General features: G+C 28.6%; 2 protein-coding genes across 14 annotated transcripts in view; both read left to right on the plus strand.

Annotated features, from left to right (window-relative positions):
* The window catches only part of LOC111676505 (phosphoinositide 3-kinase adapter protein 1), a 91,067-nt gene extending 77,957 nt beyond the window's left edge, over positions 1-13,110 (plus strand). For 4 of the 6 annotated variants that reach the window (XM_046950355.1, XM_046950356.1, XM_046950354.1 and 1 more), the window contains 4 exons: positions 9,456-9,624; positions 9,747-9,964; positions 10,034-10,384; positions 10,510-13,110. In XM_046950355.1, coding sequence (XP_046806311.1) covers positions 9,456-9,624; positions 9,747-9,964; positions 10,034-10,384; positions 10,510-12,878 — 3,107 coding nt within the window. In that variant the 3' untranslated portion in view covers positions 12,879-13,110. Of the gene's footprint in view, positions 1-3,692; positions 3,830-6,684; positions 6,843-9,455; positions 9,625-9,746; positions 9,965-10,033; positions 10,385-10,509 lie in introns of those variants that run through there. The other 2 variants (XM_046950357.1, XM_046950359.1) reach the window with 2 other exon arrangements.
* A 5,765-nt stretch (positions 13,111-18,875) lies between these two features.
* Positions 18,876-22,122, plus strand: part of LOC111676495 (probable serine/threonine-protein kinase DDB_G0267686) — a 39,262-nt gene continuing 36,015 nt past the window's right edge. For 2 of the 8 annotated variants that reach the window (XM_046948480.1, XM_046948483.1), the window contains exon 1: positions 18,876-19,143. The gene's annotated coding sequence lies outside the window, so the exon portion shown is untranslated. The other 6 variants (XR_006940520.1, XM_046948475.1, XM_046948476.1 and 3 more) reach the window with 5 other exon arrangements.

The following is a 22,122-nucleotide window of genomic DNA, read 5'->3' on the forward strand; positions in this document are numbered from 1 at the left end:
GCTTTTAAAAATAAAACTTTTAGCAACGCTTTCGAATTGTTTTGATTTTGTTTAATTTTAAATCATTAAAAAGCTTTTACAAAAATAAAAGCTCTTTACTAAAATTTTGTTTCTAAAAAGTCTTAAGCTTTTTCATATTGAATAATAAAAGCTTTCTAAAAAATGAGACCTTTAGACTAAGTTTTTAAGCTGTTTTAATTGTATTTAATTACAATAAATTAAGGAGCTTTTACATAAATAAAAGCTCTTTACTAAAATTTTATTTCGAAAAGACTTAATTTCTATTTAAAATTTTTAAAGAAGTGTTTTGTTTACTACCACCTCAAACATTTTAATGATTTAATTAAAACATTCCTAATTTTTTCAACTTATTTATGTTATTTACGAAATGTAGTAAAAGCTTTCATTCTTCTTAGAAATTTAACACCTAAATAAATGTGTTAAATTCCCCACACCCCAAGAAAGAAAAATCCATCACCACTTTATTTAACGTTCTAAAACATAAATTTCAACTTAAAATGTAAACCAACACATAAATATTTCTATTCCAAAAAAACCTAGAGAGAAAATAAAGTTTTCAAACAAAATACTTTTCATAATTTAACACATCTGCTGTGGAGGAGTATGGAAAACAAAAACACAAAATAGTTTTTTTTCATAAATTTTAATGATCATTATAATAATCATCCTAGTAGACACACTAGCAGCCAAAGTATGAGTAGCATTAATGTTAGATTTATTATAATTGGCTGATGTTATTTCTGTTGTTTTTGTTTTTTTGTCTAGTCCATGGAGTGAGTACTATATAAATTAGAAATTCCATTGTTGCTACTGTTTAGACAACACCAGGCAGAGTCTATGAAATTTACTCACAGAAAGTTTAAATATTTACTTTCTTTAAGGAGAAAAACACAATGTTAGCGTTTAGACCACAATTATAAAACTATAACTGGAAATTAAAAAAAAATCTTTCTTCTAAGAAGAAATTTGTTTAAATTTTTTATATAATTATTTAAATTTTTTTGTCGTATTAACGCCTGTGGCTTTCATTGTAGTTTTCTTGAAATATCTCTCATAATTTATACATCATGTGCTTAATGATGCTGCTGAAGATGATGATTTTCATGTTGTTTCTGATGATGGTGATGATGACGATGTTGTTTATAAAGTTTTATTACAACTAAAAGTTGTAATAATTTTTATTTCATTTTTTTATACATTCTTTATAAATAAGCTATTTCCTGTTGCATTTAACTTGAGTTTTTATTTAACAAAAAATTTTTAGTTTTTTTTTTTTGCTACAGATTTTAAGCTTTAGTTCTTATTTGAGTATTAAATTATTAGGTAATTAAAACATATAATTATACATTTAAAAAATTGTTAAAATTTAAGTTTTATCCCACTCGTCACAGAGGCAATATTATATATATAAATTGATTTTCTAGGTCGAATAATATGTGTAATAAAGTTTCTGAAAAACTTTCCCATCAGTTTGACAAAGAGACAATGATTTCCATTAATGTCTAACCACCTAGTTAGCTCTATTTCGTCACAAATGTACTCTTTGTAAACGAGCGTGAAAACAATCGTCACTTTAGTGTCCCCTTTGTAAGCGAAAGCGTGGACACTTGAGAAACAAACTTTGGCTTCGTAACCTATGAGGTGCAGAGATGCAAGCCGATGTAAAATGATCAACGGCCTCGCAACCATTTTCGGTTGGTGGAGGCTTAATTGAACCTTTTCTTTAGAAATAAGGTCGTTTCCTTCTTTTTTAATAAATTTTAACCTTCTAATAATTTCCACTGAGAGATTTTACCAAATTTCAACCTTAAACATAATTCATTTGAGTGGAGTGGGAAACAATGAAATTTAAACATTCACTTGTTTACACACTTACATGTGAAAATGTAATTTTTATTAAATTATTAAATATTAAATTTAGTTTAGAAACCAAAAACACTTTAACGAACTACAGTATAACTGGTGTTTGTGTGTGTGTAGTAAATGTAGCGTGATTGTTAAATAAATTCAAACATAAATTTAAATAAAATAAAATTTGTTGTTTTTAGGTCAGTTATCATCATCATCAGTATCATCACTTCTAATAATAATAATAATTTAGTTTTCATGAGAATATCTTTTTTTATAAAAATTAATGTAAAACAAAAAAATAGTAACATAGTCTATTTTGCTTATTAAACGAAACAATCTTTAAGATTATGATAAAAATCCTTTAAGTCAATTATTTTTATTAATAACTAAACATTTAAACGGAGTTTAAATAACTATTGCCTTAAGCAATGAATTCTCTTTCGTTTTACTATTCTCTCACACACACACCCTCTCTCTCTCTCTCTCTGTGTATTAGTTAATGTTTTTAAAAATCCAATTGGAATTTTAAAAAAGGGTATTGCCATATTAAAACTGCTAATAAGAAATTATACAGTTTTTACTTTATGTTCCATCACATTCCAACTTATCCACTTATAGGTTAATAGTCACTTACTATCCTCCGGTAATCGACAGGGTAGTCAGTATAAAGTTGTTTCTATTTTGAACTTGAAAAACAGTTTTCTTTATTAATTAATAAAAGTTAATTATTTAACATTCAACTTTAACCTTTTGTAGTCTTCTTTTCATTTAACTTATTTTTAGTTTCAATTGCCATTTAGTGTTCCTTAGTAATCTATAGAGTAGTTAGTGATAATAATTTTCGCATTTTCCTTGTAGAAACTGCTGAGTGTGCTTAACAAAAGTAATCTTTGTACAATCAACTTTATCGCCTGGAAGTGCGCATTCCTCAATTACCTATTACTATCTCTTAGTAAACTAATGAGTAGTCAGTGTAAAGTGTTTTTTTAAAAGGACATTATAATGCGTTCATTTTACTTATGAAAAGTGATATGTTACAGAATTATCATCATGCCTTTGCAGTTTCCTTAAAAAAATGATATAGATTAATGACCACCTTGTGCTCCTTAGTAATCTAAAGGGTAAACAATTCGTACTGCTTACATTAAACTTTATTAAATTTGTTTTTTTTACCATAACATGCACATAAATACAGTGTCAACTCTCTATATTTGCAGTAGAAAATATTAAAATGCGTTTAGTATTTTTCACTAGCTACTCGACTGTAACTTGGTAAACTATATATGGACAATTAGGTTTAATATTTGATCAAAAACAATTATTTTTAAATCATGGCAAACAACATATCGTTGGCTAAATCACAGTTAGTAATATAATCTCTTTTGTTGTTGTTGTTGTAAAACTCTATTAATTAATTGATTAATTAAAATCTTAATTTACACAAACATTTTTTAAAAGCTTGCGTTTAACTAAATAACATTTAAAAAATTATATACATAAAAAACTGAAATTCTAAACAATTTTTAAACAATAATTTGATCGTGACTAATTAAGTGAAAAACCACACATGACATCAATAAACTAAGAGACAGACAGATAAACAGAAAGAAAACATAATCATAACTAAGCCTAAACTTAGATTAAATGACATAAAGTCTAATTAAAATAATAATAATAATAATAAAAACAAGAAATCAACTACTAAGTAAAAAAATTAAATTTAACTAGATTTTAGTTATAAACTAGCATTTAAACTCGACTATAGAGAGAGATGAACGGAAAAATTAACTATAAAAAGAAACAGAAAACATTTAAGTGTAAAGAAAAGGTTTTTCTTTTTTAATGAATTAATAGAGAATTTTATACAAAATGTCGTTACGTAAACCAAAAATCTGTTTACTTAAACAATGTCTAATATTTAATCGAACAATTGATGAAACTGAATATTTGGATATGGGTAAGAGTGACATAAATGTTGAAAAGAAAAACATCTGTTAAAAAAAATTTAAGTTTTTTCCTCAAATTATTTAAATTGTTTTTGTATTTGCAAAAAATTCATTAAATCAAAATTGGCAAGTGGCAGACAGGTTTAGTTGTCATTAGCAATTTTATATATTTATAAAAATAAAATCACGAGATCGGTATTTCTAAAAAGATATTTATAATAGTATATGTAGCAAAGATTCTTAAATTTTATTTAAAAAAAACAAAATAAGGGGACAACTATTTTTCTATAATTTTATTATCTACAATTTATTTAAATTGTGTTAATAAAAAAGCTTTAATTTTTAAGCATAGAACAGGTCAACTGTCACTTATTGTTCACTAGTAATGTAGAGTATAGACAGCTTCAACTGTTAATCACATCACGCATTAAAAACTGTTTTTTTTCCTTAAGAAATTTAGTTATGATAGGGTCATAATCTTGTATACACTTATACCTAAACTGTCAGTTATCACTTATCTTTTTTCAAGTCGATTGTCACTTACTGTCACCTGGTAATCTAGAGAGTAGTCAGTTTAAACTGTTTATCACATTACGTATTAAAAAGTTATTTTGCTTCACAAATTTAATTATGTTGAAATTATTATCTTGTATACACTTATAGGTCAATTGTCACTTATCACTTATCCATTTATAAGTCAATTGTCACTTACTGTCCCCAGGTAATCTAGAGTGTACATAGTTTAAACTCTTTATAACATTACGTATTAAAAATTGATTATTTTCCTTAACACATTTTATTATGTTAGGGTTATAATATTTTAAACATTTATAGCTCAATTGTCACTTATCCATTTATAAGTCAATTGTCACTTACTGTCCCCGGGTAATCTAGAATGTAATTAGTTAAAACTAAACTAAGTAAAAACTGATTATTTTCCTTAAGAAAATTTAATTATTATGGGTTCATGATCTCTTAGGGTTTAACCCTTTTTTAGTTGTTATTTCAAAAAATCTATTGTTAATTTATAATGGTCGCTGAGGTGTTCCTAAGTAATCTAGAGGGTAGTTAGTAAAAAATATTATCAGATTTACTTTTAAAAACTGCTCATTTTGCTTAGAAAAAGTATTTTTTTGCAGAGTAAACTTTATAAATCAAAAGTTAACATTCCTAATCAATTAGTGTTAAGTCAATTACCACTTACTGTCGCTTTGTAAACTAGGGAGTAGCTAGTTTGAAAATTTTTTATAATGGGTGATTGTAATTTTGCTAATTAAAAGTGATTTCAACTTTATCTCATTAAAGATTATATTAGATAAAAAACTAGTATTGGACAATAATTGTCACTTTGAGTCCCTTAGTAATCTAAAGGGTAATTAGTTTAAATATTTTTCAATTTCACTTAATAAAGACTGGATTTTTGTTTTTCTATCAAAAACAGTGAAAAATCTTATTATATGTAGCAAAAAGCATTTGCATGCTAAAATTACTTATCTCTAGCTACCTAACTGTAACCATGTAATCTATGTAGGATCATTTGCACATTAAAAATTCCTTGATATTATAGTTTATTTAAAATAATAACAATTAGCAGTATTGACATTAATTGACTATTTAACACAAAAAAGTCATTTGAGGTTCTTTGTTGTATTAAGTTTTGTAGGGTATAAAAGAAATTCGTAAAATTTCTTGTCAATATTTATTTAAATTTCTTCAAACACTTGACTTTAAACGACAACACACCAAATACAATTGTGTTAAATGATTATTTGCAAATTTTATAAAGAGAAAAGAGACAACAAAAAAAATTAAATAGGGACCAGGGGGAATTTGCTACTTAGTCTTAAAATGCCGCATTGTATTCATTTAATATAGACACAAATCTGTCTATAACATTTAACAGATGTTTCAGAAAAAATTTAAAATTGCAAAAATTAAATTTAAATTTTATGTTACTTTTTTTTAAAGCTGGCCTTGTCTTTGCAAACAGACAATATTTTGTTTTTTTTACATTTTTTCAACTATCAGAGACTAAAAGTCTGTCTGCTGATGTCTGGCTAGAGTAAATTACAAAATAAAATATGTCATTTTAATTTGTTTATAAAGTGAGAGAGAGAGAAAGAAAAAAAGGGAAAGGGATCCTTATGGCTGAAAATAGACAGGAAACAAAATTAACCCTTTTGTATGAATATTAAACCGTTAAAGGCTTTTGAGTTTGAATTTTTTAAAACAGAAAATATTTTGTTTAAAAAGTATATTTTTTTATTTTCCATTTTAATCTTTCCTTCTTTAATTTTTACTTTAAACAAACAAACTGTCAAAATAAAGCAAAATATTCTCAAAATTTTTTTTCTTGTAGCTTTTGCTGGCTGCATCTCTTGCTTTAGCTACTGTTTGTTTAAATGTCCCTGTGTCTTTTATTCGATTTTATTTTATTTTTTTCTCTATATACATACATAGATGGATATGTACATATATATGTATGTATGTTTTTTTTTTTTTGTTTGGTGGGTGTCAAAAAGTTCAACATTTGTGTCTAGATGCAGGCATTCAGTAATTGTGCGCTGGGCCCCGCGATAACATCACCACAACAAATCTCTATCATAGCGTCAGCATCATCAACAAAATCTTCTTTTATTTTTTGTGTGTGTTTTTGTGTATGCTTTGATTTTTTCCACTCAAATTGTTAAATAAATTTACTTTTTAATCAGTGTCAACAGTTTGTTACGTTTTCAAAACAACAATAACAACAGCAAGAACTACAATAAAAAGCAATAGTTTTTTTGTTTTTTTTTTTCTTTAATTTAAATTAAATGTTTAAAACGTGACTAAATTTATGGTATTTTATTGTAAATATTGAAAAAATTTTTTTCTTTTTCAAGTTTAACAATAAAAAGGATTTAAATGTAAAATTTATTAAACCATTGATAAAACGTTTTGTGTTATTTACTCTCGCTATAAACTGGATTAAGAAGAGATTTTTGTAAAAGTATTTATTTAAAATTAAATGTGTTTTATGCAAAGGTAATTTATGGTATTTTAAGAAATTACAAAGATTAAAAAAAACATTTAAACTTTTAAATAAAAATGAATACTATTAAAAAAATTTAAGAAAATATATTTCTGTTACAAATAACCATATAATTTAAAAACTAAACTTTTCCTTTTTTAATCTTTCAACTAAACTAACGCAGAGTCAATTGTCACTGTCTCCAAGTAAACTAAAGTGTAGTCCATATTTGACATTAAAAAGTGCTAATTATTCTCATTGAAAATCTTGTAAATCCAAGCCAACTTTAACTCTTGTAGTCTATGCTGTAATTAATCTTAACTTAAAGTAATTACCTTTAACTCTCCCTTGGTAAACTAAAGAGTAGTTAGTTTATAGTTTTTTTTTTATTATCTTACATAAAAAGTTATTATTTCATTATTATTTAATTTTACATAAAAAACTATTTTTTCAAAATGTAACTATTAAAAAAAAATTGTCTATCTTGCAATTTACCTAAATTTAGTTCAATTTCCTTTTACTGTCGTTTAGTAAACTAAAAAGTAGTCAGTTTATAATTTGGATTTAATACAGAAAGTTATTATTTTATTAATGAAAACTTAATTTTTAAAGAATAAAAAAATCATTAGTTCGCATTCTTATCATCTAAATATTACGGTAATTTCCATTTACTATCCCTTAGTAAACTAAAGAGTAATTAGTTCGAAGTCTTTATTAATTTTACTTAAAAACTGTTAATTTTTCTCACTAATAGTGATCTAATTTTTTTGCATCAATTTTATAGCTTAGAATTTCTTAAATCTATTAACTTAATATTGGAATAATTGTCACTTAATGTTCCCTAGTAAACAAGGAAGTAATCAGTTTAAAAACAATTGTATACGACTTTTTAAAGATCATTTCATCAACAAAGATTTATTGCAGTGACAATTTTAACCTTTTGTAAGTAATTCACATTCCAACCTACTTAGTTTTGGATCAATTGTCACTTTCTGTCCCTCCAGTAAACAATGGTGTAATCAGTTGAAATTTTCTTTAATGTTTTATATTTAAAAATGATTATTTTGCTTACCTAATGTAATTGAAAATTCAACATTGTCTATCTGAAATCTGCATAACTAGTTACATAAAGTTACATCATTTTCCACTTACTGTATCTTAGTAAACTGAAGAGTAGTCAGTATTTTTTTAGACTTATAATTGTGTAAAAAGTACACAGAGGAAAAAACCGGTAGAAAAGCACAAAAATTGGTAAAATCCATTGTCAAAAATAAACTTAAGGATGTGTATTATAATTAAAAAATACATTCATGTTATAATATTGACAACCATGGTTGCAATCTTAACAACGTATCGTTGTTAATACAACAACATATTGTTGTCATTACAACAACACATTTTTGTCATTTCTATTAAGTATTCATAACCCGAAAAGAAAAGATTTTAGTCTAATGATAAGGGGATTAGTTATATTTCAAAAACTGTTATTTTTTTTAATTTTAATAATTTATTTTTTATTTTTTTATTTTAAAACCTTAAAGAGTTGAAATATAATTTCTGTAAAAATATTGGCCACCAACAAAAAACTATTAAAAAAAATAATTTCCAAGAAATTTTGTAAAAAAAATAGAAACAAATTAAAATATGTTTTTATATATAACGTTTTTTTTGATATTTTTACAAATTCCTCATAATTTGTCTACTCCAATTTTGTATGGCTCATAAAAAAGCCATCAAAAACGGGCTGTTTTTAGACGAATTTTGTCAGCTGTCTGGCATAATAAGCCTTTGCAACAGGCAGTAAAAATTTTTATAAAATACTAAAAATATCAAGGAACTTAGGGAGTAAAAGCAGCATATGCTTTAAATAAGAAAAAATATATAATAATTGCAACAAAGCAGAAACAAATTAAATAAAAAGAAAAAAAAAATAATAATAATAAATTTGACCCTTTTTAAAAAAAAAAAGGAGAGATAAAGTCAGACTAAAGACTAATGTCTGGAAAAATAAAAAAATTAAAAACAACATTTGTAGGCATTTAAAAAAAATCTGGTGGCAAGTGACATTTGGAAAAATACAAGAACACCGACTACGCACAACTGCAAAAATATATTAAAATATTTTTCTTTTAAAAAACTGTTGGAAAACAACAAAAAAAAACATAAACTGCAGTTTAAAATTTTCTTATCGCGTTTTTTTCGAATTTTTGTTGACATTACTACTTCCCACCAAGATTCTTACACTAGATTCATGTAAGAAATCATCAAAACAAATATATAAACAACAAAAACTTATGTGTATATGTTTTTATTTTTGTTTGCCATTCTCAAACCGGGGACAAAAAAACAACAACAACAAGAAAAAAACCTATGCAAACAACACACTTTGACACTGCCACCACAAAATCAAAATCGGAAAAACAAAAATCCAAAAACATAAATTCTTATCAAAATATTTATCTACTAAAATAATACCAATACCACACAATGCAAGTGTGAGATAGAAAGAGTATTTTGTTGTGTGTTTTTCTAAATTTACCTAATGACAAAATTTTAAACAAAAAAGAAATTCTATAAAAAATTGACTTTAATTTAAACATTTTTAAAATATCTAATTTATTTTTTAGACAACTGTGGCACCATGAGCAACAGCATGACCAGCTCTACAGGTTCTTACAACATGGATGATATTCTTATAGTGACAGCCAAACACAGTGAAAGAGCAATTCTAAGGGCAAATTTTCTAAAAAATCATTTCGATAAAATAACCAAACAACGTGGACGCAAACCTTTCAAGTAAGTTTAACTTTTGATAAAAAACAAAAGGATCATGTCTTCAGTTCAGTCAAGATCTGTCACGATCATTAAGATCATTAACAGCAACATTCATAAATTTATTTGTCTTTTTTTACTTTTAGCTTTTTGCACATCAAAATCGAAGACGGTCCCTTTAGTGATGAGATTGCTTATAAATATCAAAACACTGCCTTGCAAATTATCATTTTATGTCCCGCTCTTTTGGCTTTATCACACTCTCTACTGATGTCTCAGCTATTGAGTATTGTGAGAGTTGAAAAGGTTTTGGGTATTTTACTTGATGTTACCGAGGAAAAGGTTAAAGAAATTCATAAAACTGGTAAGTTTTCCTTAAAGCTTACATACTTTCAAAATTACTTTATTTTCTAAATTGAAATTATAATTCTAGCTCTTCCCAATTACTTAAGATGGCGCCGTTGTGTTATACGCGATAATGATCAAGCTCAGATTAGTAATATTTTGGGTATAGCAACAGATATATTGGGTCGTGCCTTGTGTCAACGTCCCGTTTGTCATGATTCTGGTTCGGGTATATCACGTAGTTTCTCTTCATGTTCGGATGGTTTTACCATTTTACCCAAGAAAGTTAAGATTGGCCAGAATAAAGTGGTGGCCATGTTGAATGATCCCCTAGAAAAAGATGATGTTCTAAAGATTGTTGTTGAAAAATCGGGAGAATTAATAGAGATTAGAAATTTCAAGTGTCGCAATCCCTATACGGTGCAGTTTGCTATACCAGGTAAGAGAATGGTCGAATTCATGTCAAATTTTTAGATTGCATAGAAACCACTTTAAACCTTTTAAAATTTGTAAATGTTTAAATTAACCCACAACTATTCATTATTGTCATTTTTTTCCCACTAGAATCCTGCATGGAAATTTCCACTATGGTTGAAATACGTTTGGAAAAGAATCAGAAATCCCTCGGAGCCCGACCCATTAAATGTGAATCACGTTTACGCGAATTGGAACAACTCTTACGATCCGAAGATTCTCCCATCGAATTTATGTGTCATGCTTTGGGTATTGGACCTACCGAAAAGGAAGATTTAGATGTTCATCTATTGCAATGTTTCCAAAAGAATATGCCACCCAATTTCCATCTACTCAATGGACCCTATGAACAGAAACAAAATCAATTCTTAAGCCTTAGAGAATCCAGCCCCGAAGAATATCCCACCTTATTGCATTTCGCCGCCAGATGGGGCCTTAATCGTTTGTGCATGCAATTGATGGAGTGTCCGGGTGGTGATACTGCCTGTGGTATTCGCAATTGTGCTGGTAAGACACCCAGCGAATTGGCCGATATGGAGGGTCATCATAAATTGGCGCGCAACATTATGAGTTTTTCGGAATTTCATGAACTCACTACTATGTATCATTATTTCAAGGGCATAAGTGGTGAATCGAAAATTAATCATAATACCACAGTTAGTGGTAAATCAGCTGCCAACAAGGTTGTCATAGAAGCAGTCAAATCTCACCCCACTTCACCCAAACAAAAACAACCCAAACCTCCTAAATCTCCCAAAAATCGTCAAATGTTGGAAGGTCAAACACAGGCTGAATATATGGAAATGTCTAGTGGTTCGGATCGTGAGAATTCACCGGAAAATAAAAACAAAGGCGAAACTTTGGCCGTTTCCAATTTAAACTACATAAGTGTCGAGACTGAAGAGGAGAATTTGCAGGGTTCCTCGGCAGATGTTTGCAAGAATTTCGATAGCAATAAGGTCATAACCACCGGCGAAATAACCAGCAATGAATTGAGAATTAGTGAACCACCCTACTATGCCTCTAAGGAACAAAATAAGGCCAGTAAAGATGTCACCGATGCACCCATTTATCAAACAGATAAATTCAGTCAAGAATGCTCACAGGTATTGGAGAATTGCACCAGCACAGCAGCGAATAATGATTATGTTATGCAGCCATCCAATGTACCGGTGCCGCCAGCACACTCTGAACTGCACAAGCAGCAATCAGCACAACCTTTATCACCCATCAATGCCGATGATGGCAACTATTTGTTCCAACCCTCCAATCGTCCTGTAGAAGAAGAACATTTACATCAATCACGTCTGAGTCTAAATCGCATGGGCTCCTCCCAACGCTTGGCACATCAGCCCACCTATGGTACATTGAAACGTTCAGCCTCAGATGCTTCCAGCTCGGCGAGATCCAATGTTGATGATGAATTGGCTGAGATAATGCATGATTTCAAAAATAATGTCTTATCCATACGAGAAGTAGAGGTTTTGGTAGAGAAATGGAAACATCGCAATGATGTACAACAAAGTTTCCGTGAGAAGCAAGAACAACTTGATCAAATGAGAAGAGAATATGAACGTATACAGGATCAGGTTAGATCCCATCTAAAGAGAGATACACCTTTTGATAAGTTCAAGAAATTATTCTCGCGACACAAGTCCACCTCAAATTTACATCATGAAAAATCATGTGCGGATAGTGTGCTAGATGAAACCAAATCATCCATTACCACATCTTCAAGTTTCAAGTCATCAGCTAGACCCATCAGCTCATTGAGTTTACAATCAGTATCTTCATCATCCTCCTCGGGACGTTTAAGCACGGGCAGTAATTGTAGCGGCACTTCGTTGGGTGATTCCGGCACTCATTCAGATCATGAGGAAAGACGTTTCGGTTGTCGTTTAGGTTCTCCCGGTTCATTGATGGACAATTATTTAGTACCTCCACCACCCAGACCCATCTTTACACCCAATTCCACACCCGGCGATGAACGACATCAAATCACTTTCCCCTCACCCATGTCTTCGTGTACAAGACTCAATACTCCCACTAGTCCCACCAGCTCGGAACACTATCAAATGTTCCCCTCTAACATACCCGTATATAACAGTCAGAATTTATCCTCCTCCAATAGTAATAATTATTTGAACACCATTATGGAAGCTAAACAGGAACAAGAGCACAATTATCAAAATGGTGTTACTTTGCAGACAATTAAATTGAATGAAAGATCCAATATCATCTATGGAAAGCTAACAAAAGCTACACCAAATTGTTCATCTTTTAAGCCCAAACAGACATCCTTGGTTCAAGCACAAGCAGCTAGTGTGGAGACCCAAGCGGAAGTTTATCAAAATGTGGGCAATAATTTAGAGGCAACAGCTGTTAAATTGGAAGAAGAGAAAAGAGAAGAACAGGAGTCGGCAGTAGGAGGTGATGATCATAATTATATGAATTGTTAGAGAGGCAGAGAGAGAGGGAGCTAATATAAGTATGTTTATGTATGTGGTAAAGATCCACATCAAGTGAGAGCCTAATAGAGTAAGAGGCAGTTGTTATATAACAACTCTCTCACTCTCTCTCTTTTATAAGAGTATAATTTTATTTAAAAAAATTAATAATTGTAAAGAAGTTGTTAAACTTAAAATTACCTCTAAAAGAGTTTCTTTTTTTAAGTTTTACAAAATCAGCATAGTTTTTAAAAAGGGAAAAATATGATCTTTTTTAGTATTTTAAATATGTTTTATTATTATTTTTAAATAAATATTTTAATTATTAATAATTTTTCTTAAAAAAAAAATCAACAAAAAATGAGTAGATGCTAGTTAAAAAAAAGTTTTTAAAGTTTCAATAAAAAATTTGAAGACTGTAGTTATAAAAATAATATATTTTAAAATGAAATATATAAGTTTAAATGTAAATTTTTGTTTTTTTTTTATTATTATATATATATTTTTAATAACATTTTATGCAACACGGCACACAACCAAACACATATTAAACATATCATTGATTAATTTTTACATAAATTTATTGAATTTGTTTTTTTTTTCTCAACAAAAAGCAAACGAACAAACCAACGAATTATGTAATTTCTTAAGAATTTTTTTATTGAAAGAAATTATTTAACGATTTTTTTAATTGCAAATTACTATTGCATGCTGTATTCATTAATTTGTATTATAATTTTTCGTATTTTTATAAAATTTTTCTTTTAAGTTATTATTGTTAAGCAAATAAATTCTTTAAAGAATTAAAAAATATATAAACAGATAAACATTTACAAACAAACAAATAAATCTAATTTTATATATTAAATTTTAAATTTATATGCTCAAACGTATTACCATTTATATATAAAAAATATTTTTAAGTTGAAAAATTAAAAAAAAAAATAAATAAAAATATTATATTGTTTAAAACCACTACAAAAACATTTACGAAATTTTATTTAAATTATTTTGAAAAAAAAATGTATGTAAACTTGCAATAGTGTATTATGAAGATTGTTTCATTACATTTATGAAAAATGTTCATGGCAAGCATGAAATACATTCATTAGCAGAAAATTTTAAAAATAGTTATTGAAAAACCAAAAAGGACCATTAAAGAAAATTCAAAAAGTACCAGTTAAAGAACGAAAAAGCACCAGAAAATATATATTTTTTTATTTTTAATCACTCAAGACCCTGGATGCATAGTTTTATGTTTCTAAATTCAATACAATAGAAAACTCAAAGAAGAACCAGTTAAGGAACAAATAAAAAAACAAAATATTCCCTTTTACAGGTTTTCAGACACTCTGGGCTCTCACTATTTGGTTAATTTCATGTTTCTGGCTTCAATGTTATAAAAAATTAAAAAGTACCAGTTAATGAACGAAAAAGTACCAAAAGGTCAACTTTTATAGATTCTTATTAAATCAGATCTCTGCATGCTTAATAGCATGTTTTAAAAAGTCTAATTTTTAGGTTCTCATTTACTTCGGTCATTACATGTTACATGGAAAACTCAGAAAGTACTTATCAAAGAACGAAAAAAAGTACCAAAAATTCTCATTTTTATAGTTTTTTAATAACTACATGTTTTATATACTACACATTATGTTTCTAAAATCAGTTTAAAAGCAACTCAAAAAGTTCCTGCTGAAAACAAAAAACTATCAAAAAATAGAATTTTGTGTCGGACTACCTAGTTCTAAACCCATTAACAATTTTTGTGCCACTTTCTTAAATTCTATTAAAAATAACTCAATGTGTTTGAATAACATCATTTTTCCCACATTTTTCCCTTTTTGGTACTTTTTTCTCCCCATTGAAGTAATACTGAGGGTTTTATGAAAAAAGTAAAAAAATAGTAAAGTTTTTACCCCTAAAACGTCAGAATATCCAAAAAGTAATACTTTTTTCGGATAAGTAAGAAAAGAGTCATCTTTATTGATGAATTTAGAACCAAAATTTCCTTTAGACATAATGATGAGTGCACTATCTTACAAACTGATAAAGAGGAATCAAATTGGCTTAGATACTATCAGCTATCTAACAGAGATATTAGAATCGATAGTGATGGTCAAACCGCTATTTAATCGGCGAGACATTTAACAATTATCCTTATTTTTGGTCAAGGAGACTTAACCGCCAACAATATTGCTGATACTTTAGGGGAAGTTGATAAAAGAATGTTTATTCTGGACATAGACCAGTTTTATGGTTTCTTGGGTGTACATTAAGCATGTATATTTGTTTTTGAAAAAGGATAATGCTCATCTCTGCCTTTACGTTTGTCTTCTTCATCCACTTTTTTCTAATCTTCTACCTTCTCTTCTATATTTCTCTCTCTTACTATATTTTCTCATAGACAATACAAAGGGACCAATAGGACCCAAGTAAAGCTGTAAGCAGCAGGGATGGAAACAGAGATTTTGTTTCTGGTAAGGTTAGGTTGATAAGAGGATGTGTACTAAATCACACACAATCGGGCCTGTTGTGCGCTCCTTATCATGAAAGAAAGGAACTTTATGAATTACTTTTCAGTGTTCAGAATCTCAGTTTCCTGAACGTTATTCCTAAGAATCTTCCAATCAGTGTTAGTAAGGAATGAATAACATCACTTCCAAGATACTTGGATCTAACTTCGACGAATGCCTGGCAGTGGCAAAGAAAGTTTCACTGTCCTCTCTTGCTCATTTGGAGGAGATTTTTCGACTTGCTCTCATCAGGGCCACCCCATAGGATTTTCGTGGTTGTACCCAGTGTTTCATTATTTCAAGAGGTCTTATGGGATTCTCTCACCCATAATTTTAGTTTAGCTTTTGTTGTGTCGAATGGTTTTGCGTTTGTCAGGTTAACTGACACGATCTCCCTTCCCGACTACTCCCGAGTAGGCTGGTAACCATATGATGTGAACCTTACCTCTGGGAGAGTATTCAGTTAAAGCGATAATCGGATATTGAGATTGTAGCCCTGAAAGTACCAAATAAGACTCGGGAGTATCACGGTACTTTTGCACATCAAATAGTATCAAAAAAAGTACCATCATACCAATTTTGCCATCCGTGCCTGTCAGATTATTTATTAAGTGAACGACGGAGAGCTTTAAACTGTGTTTGTATCTTCTCTAGTTACGGAGATATTAGGTAACAGGATAAAGCGGTTCTTACCCTTCTTGACCCCTAAACATTCAAATTTCCAAAAATCTACTTCGTGACGGATCAATCTCCCAAAAATCATTTAAATCAAATTGATATCATTCAGACGAATGATATACATTTTTCAAAAATTTTGTGTAACATAAATATATATTTGTCAGATAGGGAATTGGTGTTGATGTGACACTATGACGAATTTAAAAATTCTATAGCTTTTAGAAATCTTGATTTATCATCCATAAAATGTCCTTATATAGGGGCAAGTTTAAGTTATAAAAATAAAATGCTTAAGGACAAAGGTTATGAGATCTAAAACAAAATGATTATTTTCCATAAGCATAACGAGTAATACTCGTTTAAACGATTAATACATATTAAAAAAGTAAATATATACATCTGCATATTTGCTTAAATCCCCACATAAAAACAAACACACATATGTATGTATATTTGTGTAAACATTGAATACAATACATAAACCGGCATTACTATTTACTATTTTATCTGAATTATATATCTAAATATAATAGGAAACATATCTACACACATACATTGATATTTATAACATATAGAGATAATCGTTCATAAAGCTCTTCTTTTGTATTCAATATTTGTCAAAGTCACACATGCATACAAAATAAATAGTATTTGAATATAGATATGTATATGTATATACGAAAAAAATATTAAACCATTTTATTTGAAACCTTTTACTACTACTAGTTTACTTTTTATTATGTACATATTCCTTTTTCTCAGCTGATTTTATTTTTTCATATAATTTATTCTTTTATTTTTTCTTTTCAAACGGAAAAGTTTCGTTCTACTTCTATTTGGTTTCCGGTTGCATTACAGCTGTTTTTCTTTTCATTGTATTTATTTCAACGTAAAAGTACTTGTGCCTGAATATATACATGTGTGTGCGAGAGTAGAAAAAGTGTGAGTATCTTTGTTAAATACCAAATAGATAAAGACATTACGGAGCATGTGTGACAAAAACATTCTCAACAAATTGTTTCTAATGGCAGGCAGGAGAGAGAAAGATATTATTTTAAAAAAGAGAACAAGATTATTATTAAAATAGAGTTTCCAACAAGAAAAAAATCATAAAAAAATTTAAAATTTAAATATTTTTCTAAAGAAAAGTCTTTTTTAGAGGACCATATATGTAGGATAGAGATTTTCGCTCTGATGCATTTGCGTCAAGTGTTATCGCTGTACTCGTACTTTTAAGGCAGTAGTGAGTGTTAATGTAATTTTTTGAAGGGGACCTTATTAGAATTAGGAGGTTTAGATTGGGTCAATTACATATGTACCGATCCTTTTTTTACGGGACATTATATCGCGGGTAGGATCATTAATAGGCCGATTCTTACAAAATTTTCAAAAAAAAAAAAATGTTTCAATAATACATGTTAATGTCGAATTTCACCGCTTTAGATGATTCTTTTAGTTATGGACCTTATATGACGGGTAATATCAATTATGGACCGATCCTTATAAAACTTACAAATAGATTTGGGTTCCTATACTTAAAAATTTTTTACATTTACTGATTGTAGTTTACTAAAAATTGTATGCCCAATTTAACCACTATATATGATACATGGAACCGTTGTGAGTAACTTCTATGGGGCTAGTCGAAATCGTGGACAATACAAACTTAAAACTTCTCTACAAAATTTAAAATCTCTAGCTGTTCCCGTTTGGACGTTATCGTGTTTTCAACAGACGGACGGACGGACACACGGACGAATGGACATGAGTCGATTAATCCATTAACACGACTAGCCCCATAGAAAGTACTCACAACGGTTCCATGAATCATATATAGTGGTTAAATTGGGCATACAATTTTTAGTAAACTACAATCAGTAAATGTAAAAAATTTGTCTGTCGGTTCATGTGTAGACCGCAGGCATCTTTATGGTTCAAATTGATGTTTTCTACTTAAAATCAACAAAATTCGTCCACAATTAAAAGAGATATAAGCAAAAATCTGACACAACCTCCGAAATTTTTTCTCAAAACTAATATAAAAAATCCCATATTAAGGAATTTTTCAAAACACTTTTGGGAATTGCGGGATTATTGATAACAAATTTCAAAATTTCTTTTTATTTTCAGATTTTTTTTAGTAAAATTTATGTAAAATTTGTAAATATATTTTAAATACAAATTTCCTTGTAATGGCTCGTATTGGACATGTGACGTATACTTGTTATTAAGTATACGTCACGTAGTCAATTCTATTATGAGACTTTAAATGATTCTTTCCCACTTAATTTTACATGTGAAATAAAAATGTACATAACAATTAAAGGAAAAAACTTTCAACTTTCTTTAATAAAATTTGTAAAACTTACCCAGCAATCTTTTGAGACAAAGATCAGCAGACTTTTCAATTAAATAATCTCAAATATTTATTAAAAGAAAAACCTAAAACACCCTTTACCCTTATTTTCTCATAATATTTCCCACACAAAAGGAAAATATTTAAAAATGAGAGCTTTAGTTAGAGTTAAATATATGGCTCTTGAAAATGAATAAACAACCCTTTCTGTGGAAGAAAGAAACAACCAAAACAAAAACAAATAGAAATAGAAACTGAAAGCAATAACAAAAAAGGAATATAACGGCAACAACAACAACAATTGCCTATACTGTAGTCAATGAAAAAGCTTTTTTAAATGAACAACAAGAATACCAAAGAGGCAAGGAGAAGGTTGGGCAAGAAAAAAAAACATAAAAAGCTCTTAAGCCGAATAAAACGAAGCGAACAAGTGTGTGTAGACAGGATACATTTTCAGTCTTAAAAGTAAATTTATAGGAATAACAACCCAAAGACGGGAGAATAAAAAAACCAAAAAAAAAAGAACAAACGCAATATTTATTATAACGAGGAAATTTTAAATTTTGACAAAATAAAATAATTGTGAAAAACTTTAAAAAGAAGCCAATAAAACATACAGCTTTATAGTTTGTTCGAACAGAAAAAGAAATAAAAGTTTTAAACTTCAATAGAAATTATTTAAAATAAAAAATAAAGAAAAAATTTAAAAAAAAATACCAAAAAGATGGTAGAGAAAATTAAATAATGAAAAAATGCATATAAAATGAAATAAAATATTTATTTCTTTATTAGATATAACATATACATTTACAAAAACTAAAACACATATACACACGTACATATGTATACATACACTTTTATAAAAGTGCAGTCGTGCTTAAACAAAAAAAAAAAAAACTTAAACATGCACCCAAACCCATATTGTAACTGACAAGTCAAAGAAACGCAACAACAAAACAAATCAAAACAAAGAGAATTTTGCACAAAAGAGAAAGAGACAAATAAAAGAAGCACAGACACACAAAAACAACAATAAAAATGCACAAATACAAATGTAACGCATAATAAATATATGCAGAAGACTCTCAAGTTGGCAAAAGTAAAAGTCGCTTTTACGTTGTGTTGCAAAAGAACAAAAAAGAAGCCAACAACTTTACAACTGCAACAAAAACAATAGTCAAGACTAGAAAAAATAAACTAATCACAACAGAAAGCAGCAACAACAGCAACAAGGAGTGACATCCTTGCACAAGTTCTTTTTAGTTATTTTGCGTATTTCTCGTACTCACTCACTCGCTCTCACTCTCTCTCTCTCTCTCTATCTGTCCTGCTTAACATATAATGTATCTCTGTTTCTTTGTTTGTTTTTGTTTTCTTTTCAACTTTGTTACCGTTATTTCCATACGTTTCTGTTTCCGCTGCGTTTGTATGAGTGCGTAAATTTCTAATATTTCTTTGTGCTTTGTTTCATTCTCATCTTTTAGAAAAATGAAAAAGACCTAAAACTACTTAAAAGGTTGTCATTAAAAGGACTGTTAATTAATTGATAAATTTTTAATAAATGTAAAACATGCAGTGCAGTTTGTGTATCTCACAGAATTTCTCACTATATTTGCTTAAATTTCTTATACATATGTATTTGTTTGTGTGTTGGTGTATATTTGTTTTGTTGAAAAGTGAAAATCTTTCAAAAGTTTAATCATGTCTTAAGGGAAGAATACTTTGATAAAAATTTCAATCTCAAAGGAAAATCATAAACTTAGCTACTAGATAAATAAATTTTAGCGGTTTTAATGTTATTTTTAAGAGCATTTACATAAGAAGTGAAATTAAAAAAAATTATAGAAATAATCGAAATTTTCTAAAAAAAAATTACGCTAAATATCTCTGCATTGACTTGTATTCAAACGGCAGTTTGAAAACTCCAGTTTCAAAATTTTAGCAGTTTTGTTAAGCAAATTTTAAGAAAATCTCCATATGACCTATGAACAATAAAGTAGAAAATAAAATAGTCAAGAAATCAGATCGATGAATTTCACATATTAGCGATACCTGTATTTTGAAATTTGAGGATTCGGAGAAAACTATTTTTTTGTTAAAATGTTTGAACAACGTTTTTCCAAGGAAGCGAAAAAGAAATAGAATTAACTTCATGGAAGTTCTGAAAAAGACCTGCAGAAGTGATGATTTTAACATAGGCTTGTTATTTTTATTTAATTCCAAATTTACTACTTCTGAAGTAATTTTTATGTTAATTTCTTGTAAGTTATTTGGAAGTGAAATTGTAATTTAATATAATATAACTAATTTCACTTAAATAATTTTAATTTTAAATGCATGTATAGTCGGATATATGATACCCTACACCAGACAGTATGTTAAAAATGTTGATTATTTTTAAACAAATTAAACATTTGATTTGTTTTTTAACTTAATTCCGGAATATTCTTACTTATTGTTGACAAAAATAGGTATTTTCTACATTCGCCTCATAGGAGTGTAGGGTCCTAACCTTGTAAATGTTGATAGAGGAATTTAGGTCTACTTCAAAGTTATTTATTCAGGATTTTATCGTGTTATTAGTGTTTATAAGTGAATTTTGACCTTTAAGTCATTTTCTATTGGGGCTAAGGCCAAGTAAGGCCCGATCATTACAAAAATCAGTAGTGTCATTTAAAGTTTTATAAAACTTAGTTCTATCTTCCTTTGTTGACTTAATAGAAAATTTTTCTTAATTGTGAGCCCAAAGGCCCTATTCGGGGCCTTTCGATTTCAACCATTTTCAATAGCATTCGTCCTTAGACCAAAAGAAGAGTATGTTCCAAATTTCATCAAAATATCTTGAAAATTTCGACCTGTAGCGTGTGCACAAGGTTTACATGGACATACATACACAGAGACAGGCAGACAGACAGAGAGACAGACGGACAAACAGACAGACGGACAGACGGATATAGATAAATCGACTCAATATTTTTGGTAGTTACAAACATTAGCACAAACACATAATAGCCTCCGCACTATAGTGGTTAAAAATGTAAGAATAAAAAAATTTATATAGTATTGCAAAAGAATAGTATTATTTAAGCTTCTTCGGAAGTCATTAAACATCACTTCCGCAGAAGTTAAAAAAAAACACTTAGTGCTACATTTGTAGTAATAAATGTTATTCTTTGCTGGAAGAGTTCTGTGTTTATAATGAAATTGATTTAACCCTTAAACGTAAAAATATTTCTATAAATGTATAACTTGTCCGTAATATATGAACAAAATATTCGATGCGATTTTCTTTAAAAAAGTGTAATATTTAGGTAGTATCGTTTTAAACAGCTTCCAATAAAGAAAATAATATTTTACAGACTTCTATAGAATATTATCTTCTTAATGAAAGAGTATTGTTCATAAATAAGTCCTCATATACAGTTTTTTTTAGAAAAGCGTAAATTTTTTTGTGCAAATGTGTTTTCTTTAGGCTGATGTCAGTGTACGTGCTAGAAGCGTTATTTTATATGTATTTGCCAAAAATATGTCAGAGTTAAAGCGGAGCTTGATTTGATTATGTGCTACAAGACAGGTTATGTTATGGTTTGCAGCATGTTAAAGCCTATATTTTTACACCCTTCACTTCGTGAGAAGGGTATATACATATAAGTTTGTTATTTCGTTTGTAATTTCTATAATATAATTTTCCGACCCTATAAAGTAT

Source organism: Lucilia cuprina, chromosome 4 (genome assembly GCF_022045245.1).
Source record: "Lucilia cuprina isolate Lc7/37 chromosome 4, ASM2204524v1, whole genome shotgun sequence".
Taxonomy (NCBI): Eukaryota; Metazoa; Arthropoda; class Insecta; order Diptera; family Calliphoridae; genus Lucilia; species Lucilia cuprina.